This window comes from Brachypodium distachyon, chromosome 2 (genome assembly GCF_000005505.3).
Source record: "Brachypodium distachyon strain Bd21 chromosome 2, Brachypodium_distachyon_v3.0, whole genome shotgun sequence".
Lineage (NCBI taxonomy): Eukaryota > Viridiplantae > Streptophyta > Magnoliopsida > Poales > Poaceae > Brachypodium > Brachypodium distachyon.
This window is the reverse complement of record NC_016132.3, coordinates 31,033,434-31,040,894: the sequence shown is the minus strand read 5'-3', so window position 1 is coordinate 31,040,894 and position 7,461 is coordinate 31,033,434. Positions and strand designations below refer to the sequence as shown.

The 7,461-nt window shown below is 44.6% G+C and overlaps 1 protein-coding gene across 1 annotated transcript; it reads left to right on the top strand.

The window, feature by feature from the left end:
* The first annotated feature begins 719 nt into the window (after nt 1–719).
* On the top strand, nt 720–6,070 carry LOC100834001. Its single transcript, XM_003568654.4, has 6 exons — nt 720–985; nt 2,488–2,650; nt 4,239–4,332; nt 4,656–4,855; nt 5,390–5,507; nt 5,640–6,070. The coding sequence occupies exons 1-5, from the start codon at nt 749–751 to the stop codon at nt 5,485–5,487; spliced, it is 792 nt and encodes a 263-aa protein (XP_003568702.2). The 5' UTR covers nt 720–748; the 3' UTR covers nt 5,488–5,507; nt 5,640–6,070.
* Nucleotides 6,071–7,461: the final 1,391 nt, after the last annotated feature.

The following is a 7,461-nucleotide window of genomic DNA, read 5'->3' as shown; positions in this document are numbered from 1 at the left end:
CCGCGCTCAAATTTTCGGCCACGTAGGTTTGTTTTTGCAATTTTGCCTTCAGAATTTTCACACTTAACCCCCTGCCTCCATTTCCCTTCGCACCCGCGGGCTCGCTTTGCCTGTAGCTTAAATTCCCAATTCTACCTCCATTTGGGCGAAATCCCTAGCCCAATCTTGTTCCTCCGTCGCCGGTCCGGCCCCATGTCCGGTCCGCCCCCTTCACCGGTCCTCCTCCGTAGCCGGTCCAGCTGCGGGGGGCCGAGGGCCGGCGACGACAGAGGCGGACGGGCGACGGAGGAGGACCGACGAAAGGGGCTGACCGGAAACGGGGGCGGACCGGCGACGGAGGAGGACTGGCGAAGGGGGCGGACCGGACATGGAGCCGAACCGGCGACGGAGGAACAAGACTGGGTTAGGGATTTCGCCCAAATGGAGGTAGAATTGGGGATTTAAGCTACAGGCAAAGCGAGGCCGCGGGTGCGAAGGGAAATGGAAGCAGGGGGTTAAGTGCGAAAATTCTGAAGGCGAAATTGCAAAAAAAAAATACTGCGTTGTCCAGGTCAGCAGCCTATGTGGCCGAAAATTTGAGCACGGACGAGATTTGGACCAAGCATGATATGCGGTGCCAAATTTAGGTATGCTTTTTTTCAATTCGCAAGTTGTAGGATGTACATTGATGCCAAGTTGCAGGACCGGCGGTGCAATTTCCTCTTATTTGGATTTCTCCCCTAGAATTGCATGCACATGCTTTCCACCGATGCAATTAGAACTAAGTCTTTTCCGCGCAATTGGAGTTAAGTCCTTCCGGCAGGCCATTTTGACCATTGTTTTTGGAGGGGGGCTATTTTTGTCACAAACGTTGGTCGGGGGGACATCGTCGCTCGTCCGTGCTCTCAATTCTGCTGCGGGTCGACGGCCGCGGGGTTCCCCGATGGCGGAGGACTCAGGCGCCATCCTCCGCCACATTTCCTCCCTCAAGGACATGCTCGACAAGGTCCGAAATTCATAGATTACCTTGCTTCCATTTTTCTTTTGCTGCCCTGTACTGTACATACCCAATTCTTGATTTGTCTCCGGGAAGGACGAGAGTGAATAGATTTACGGAATACTAGGGTTGTCATGGCCGTTTCCGATTAGGCTCCCGCCTAGAATCTCTATTCGTCGTCCGCGACGACTAGGGTTAGATATGGCGAGGCTAGGCGGCTGATTAGGTTGGTTTTCTTTTAAATCGTTTCAAGAGAGGGAACCAGGGAGGGAGGTTCGAACCTTAGCCGCTGCCGTCACCATTGAAGTCCGGGCGGCCACGATGGCCAACTCATCCCGGTTTGTTTTCTTTGCCGTCTCTCTGGTTCTTAACTGTTACTTGACTTGTATTTTTTCTTATCCTCTTCTCTGCTTTACTCTATTATTCATTTCCATTTGTGCCCTTGGATTACTCTTCACCGAGAAGATAAGGTGAATTAAAGGATGCAAGGTTGTTCATACTTGAGCGCTACTGTCCCTCCGATCCATAATAAGTGTCGCTGATTTAATACTAAGTTTATCTGCAAAAAAGATTTAATACTAAGTTGTACTGATTTTGTACTAAATCAGCGACACTTATTATGGATCGGGGGAATACCTTGTTTCTGATGCACTGGAACTTGACGCCTTGATTTGGAGTAACTATTTGCATATGAATATTCTGGCACAACTTAATAAATAATACTCCCTCCGCCCCTTAATTTTTGTCGAAATATTACATGTATCTAGACGCTTTTTAGGAATAGATACATCCATTTTTGGCAAATTTGAGACAATAATTATGGAATGGAGGGAGTACATGCTTTCTCTCAACCCTTCATGCAACTATTCAGTGAGGATAGTGATTGCTGTGGACCTTATAATATTTTTCCATTGCTATGTCTAACAATGTGATACATAACGTCCTAGGAATGTGACCTTATGAAGCACACTTGTTACATGTATACATGAACAAGTTGTTAACTAAAACATATGACGCCTACCATTAAGTCTCTAGTTATCGGTGTATAAGAGCGCAGTTCAAAGCCATAGAAGTACATAATTTGAATGGATCTCTAATTGGCTGTACAACAAATTGTGACATTTGATTGGCTGTACAACAAATAACTGAGCAATTATTGTAGAAGAGGAATGTGTCCTGGGCTCCTGGCTGTTAAGTGAACAGAATGTACCATCCCTGACTTGGTCCTATATGGACTTATGGCAAATCATTTAACGTTTCACATAGGAACAAGAAAGTGGAACTATGTGATGCAATGATGATTGATGTGATACCTTTGATATTATTTCTCTTAAAGCATGTGCATGTCTGGTTGCCGAATATAGACTGACAGTGCGGCTAGTTGAACCTGGATGTGAAGAGTTCAACTTTCTGTATACTCATTAACTGCTATTAGCATGTGGAAAATTTTGATGTTTTAATTCTTACAAGGCTAACCATGATATGCTTTTTCCGATCATTCCCTTCATTAGGTCAATGAAGAGATCGAACAGAATATCCAAAGGACCAGGGAAATGGAGTCCGAAATAGCGAAGCATTCTTACACTGAAAAGGACTATCTCGTGAAGGAGTCTGAACTGATGAAAGGCGTATCAGTTGCTGAGTTTGAACTTGATGGGCTTATGCAAGTGGCAGGTAACATTTTTTTGTGGACGTAGATCCACAACGGGGTAACTACCGTGCTAAAGATAGACAGACGGCATGGCTGCGAGAGATCAGGCCATAGGGTACACGGGAATATTTGAGAGAGAATAGATTTCTTGTTTTATGCTTGCCTTGAACATAGATACAAGTCATCCTTATATACTAGATGCACAGGCCCTTGACCTCTCCCTGTATGGTTAGACTTACTATACTTGGCCTTATAATTGAACTTTCTCCTAATCCCATACTTTCCTAAAGGACTCTTCCTTTCCATTTCCCTTCTGCAAGTCATGTCAATCATGTGGCCATCTTCTGCTGCAATATGGTCACCCTGATTCTGGCTTCCAGCCGGATGGCCGCGTGACACAAGCCCGTGGCCCAACTTAATGTGTGCATAGACACAGTCTCGGAAGTTCCAACTTGATTCTCGGAGATTCCGACAATGGCTTGTCGCTTTGGTCTTTTAAGTGTCGAAGCTTCTGGGTTGTAAGTCAGAGGTTTTGAGATTGTCTTTTGGACGCCCTTGAGTGCACATCTAGTGGCTCGAGGGTTCTGGTTTCATGTCGGATGTTCCGACAAATGTTTGAAGGTTCCTGGACTTCATGTTGTTGGGGTTGTCGTATTCTCAGAGGTTGCGACTTTGATGTCAGAGCTTCGGAGTTTCAGTTCGGTTCAGCATTACCACCTGCCTCCTGAGCCTCCAAGTTCACCTTCTTTCTTGGTTATCCTGGACTTTCGAAGGTTCTGACAAGGACTGTGATTTTGACTTGTAATTGTCTTCGAGTTCTTCTTCGCCCCACGTGCTTGTTCCTTCAAATCTGACTACCTGAGGATGCATAAGCTCAAAACATTAGGTAGCATACCATCCTTGGCCATATAGGGTGGCCATGTTTGTTGTATTGCCTTACCTCAGGCTCTTGTCATTGGATTGATAGGCACTTGAGGGTCATTTGTTGTCTTTGATGGGCTTGGTGGACTTCATGATGAGCTTGAGATGGTGGTGTCCATGGGGCGTGTTGTATCATTCAGGCCGGATCTCAGCATCCTCTTGGCTCGTTCTTGGCAGCTTATCATGTGCTCTTCCGCAACCATTATGCCCGTGTGCCCTTCTGTGGAGGCATCATTTCTGAATAATCTTTTTCTAACCAAGAGCATTGGAGCTATATGTTCCCTTTATTTTTCTTGTCAATAGTTGAATAGAAACACCCTGCAGCGAATGAAGGGACACTTAGTTGGTCAAATAATCAATTGTCATTTCATATTTTTGTTCAGTAGGTGACATGTATCATTTATTCTTTATGTAATATTACACGAGCGCATATGCCATTGAAAATGGCAGCTGAGAGGTGATATTAATCGTTTTGGGGGTTTAAATCAGTCCCTTCTGCTAACAATTGTTTTAGGTTATGCCTTGTTCTGTTTTAATAATGGATAACAGCACTATCCTAATATTTTTCATATGTGATGATATCTATACTTACATACTTTTTTTTCTGTTGCCTATCCATGCGAACCAATCTGAATGTTGTGCTGTTAAGTTCTTTATGCACTACGTAATCTGCTTTATATTTTTAAACAGGTGCTGGAACAGATTCACTTAAAGTGATGGAAGGCAATTTGGAATTCCAGAAAGCTACTCTAAATGAAATTAGAAAACGATTCTCTGATAAAATGTATGGTTCACATTTCATTCATGAATAAGGTCATATACTCTTCAAGTGCAGTTGTCTGCAAAATCATGCCCCCAATAGCCAGTGATATGTCTATCTGGACTACTTTTATCTTTAAGGACTAAAGTTGTTTGTTTGGATAGGGTGCAAAAATGCTCCTTTTCAATGAAATTTGCAAGTGCACCAAGGACCAAGAATATTTGCTTGTGCAAAACTGCTGCTACGGATTCATTTTTTAATATAATTCTTCTTTTCGAAGATAAAAGCATGGAACAACAAACCAGGGATACGATCTTTCTCTGACTTCTGTTGATCTATCTTATCAGGGAAAGGTTCATCGCTGACTCCAAGGGCTTCCAAGCTAACATATTTGGAGGTTCGAACGATGATTTGCACGTCCTGCTCAAGGAAAAAGATTCACTAGAGGATGAGAGTGAGAACTTGTGGTTGAAAATCAACACTATACAAAGTTCATCAACGGCATACATTGTTGAGATTCTGGAGGAGGTAAATATGGAGAATTCAGGTAAGTGATAAAATTATCTATTATTATTAAAGTAGAAGGAAAGGAACATCTCAGACTAACTATACATATGCAATAGCAAAGGAACGGCAGAGATTTATTGGATGGACCCTCAGTCGTATAAGAAAGGGACTCTAGGAAAAGCATGGTAGTTTAATTAGAACTTTTGATGGACACGCACCTAGACATGAACATGCACACGTTTACATGGCAAAATAGTATTTATTCTCAGTGAAGGTTGAATTTCCTTGTCTCTTCTTGCGTGCTGTGTGCTGACTGTGTTTATCAAATGAACCTATGATATGTTCATTGCTAACTTGTTGCCCTAGACCAGTGAAATTCTCTTCTCTGTGGTCATAAGCTGTAACTAATATGTTATATGTCTAGTCAGTTATGGTATTTTTGACCCTGAATATTGTGCCTCCTTTTACCTCACGTAGTTGATTGGTTAGTTCATGCATTGGTATGGTATATATGTGAAACCATGCAGATTCTGTTACACTATAACAAAATGCGAGTTTCTCCTGACTGTCGCAGTTTTGGAGTCTGAGTTACAGTACAAGATTTCAGAATATGTGGATGTTCTCAAGGATATAAACAACCTGAAGATTCTATTTAGTTCAATCAATTCTTAAGAAGGGCTGTCACCTTGCAGGTAATTCTATATATACTGTGTCTCGACAAGTTCCTTGCCGTCAAGCACACCTCCTATTATTTTTCTCTTTGTCTTGGTGCTTCATAGAATAAGCAAATACACATCACTTTGCTACATGTTTTGTATCTTCAGTATGCTACTCTGGTCTGGCCAAAGGGGAAGCTATCAAGAATCTTTATTACGCTCAATGCATATAGCCTGTACACATTCTTGTCTCAAGAAGGAGGCTGCACCAACTTCCGTACCAATTTGCTGCACTAAACCATGCATGATATAGTGTTAGTTATACGTATGTACTGTAGGTTTTAAACTTAGGAATTGTAGGGCAATGACAGGAATGCAGCTCGAAAGAAACAGCAAAGTCGAAGGAATAAAATGCTAAAAGCGCTTCTGATGGATTGTGAGGAACTGTTAAGAATGGAATAGTACATGTTAGCGGAAATTCATTTGCCACTACAAAAGAATGAATGTGCGCTCCCTTGTATGCCCATGCAAACTACCTCCATATTTATTCTGCACCAGATTATATCCAGGAATTCATAATTTACCACTGTTCAGGATCATTTTCTTACTCTAAAGGTACCTTATCCCTACTGGTGACCGTTTGGGCCAATACCTCTGAAACAAACCCTAGTTTGATGATGGATTTTTTTTTTCTAAAATACACGTAAGCAGGTGTATCATCGATTATAGAAGAAAGCTGCGGAGCAGCGAGTAAAATCAAATATTACTCCCTCTGATCCTAAATTTAAAATATTACTCTCTCTGATCCTAAATTTCAAATATTACTTGCTCTGATTCTAAATTCTTGACTCAAATTTGCCCAAATATGGATGTATCTATTCTTAAAAAGCGTCTAGATACATGTAATATTTCGACAACAATTTAGAGCATCTTCAACAGCATACCCATATTTTGGACACCCAGAACCATTATGGGTAGGGGAGAAAGAAAATATGGGTACCCAAAACTTGCCAAACTTTTCCAGCACACCTAAATTTGGAGACCCGTATCCCTCAATTCACATCGGCCCCACCTGTCATTGAGTCAACCTCTCTTCTTTCCCCTGGGCATCTCTTCTCTCCCGATTTCGTCTCTCCCCTGCTGCCTCCCGATCCACATCGGAGCAGGCCACGGCCATGGCCGAGCGGGGCGGCAAAGGCAGCGAGCAGTAGAGCAGGCGACGCTCGGCCGCGATGGCAGAGCGGGCGGCACAGGCAGGAAGGAGGGCTGGGAAGCGTCGCGTGCGGCGGGGAAGCGTCATGGGCGGCGCTCAGTGGTTGGGGAAGGTGACGTAGTGGCCGAATTCAGTGGAGAGAATTTGGGGATTTGGTCGGGCGGATTGAGGGAGTGCCAGCGGCGGCCGTTCTCAGCAGCAGCTTGACGACGCGAGGTGGAGGCCGCGGGCAGCTCGTGGGCCGAGGAAACATCGTGGGGCAGCACCGGGGTTGGTGCGGCTCGAGCTAGGGCGCGGTGGCGGTGGGCAACGCCGGCGGCGGCCAGTGGCAACATCGTGCTCGGCAATGGCCGGCGAGCATCTGGGGGGGGGCGTGTGCGGGGTGGCAGATAACGGCGGTGAGGTGCGCGGGAGCGGGGCGGAGCGGCCCGCGGCATGGGAGGCGGCGGCGGCAAGCTCCGGCTGCCGGAATCGGCGCCGGCGCCGACGGGTCGGGATGTTGGCTCAAACTTCCGTTTCGTGGTAGTTGGGTTCCCGCGTGGATATGGGTAGCTACCCATATTCTAGCTGGAAATACCCATATTTGGGTATTGGGGGGCAAAATATGGGTAGTTACCAAAAAACAATTTGGGTATTCAACAAATATGGGTATGCTGTTGGAGCTCGTTTTTGAGGCAAAATACCCATATTGATGGTTTTTGGGTATTCTCCCCAAATATGGATGGATATGCTGTTGGAAATGCTCTTGGTACGTGAGAGTACCACTTAACTAGTCTC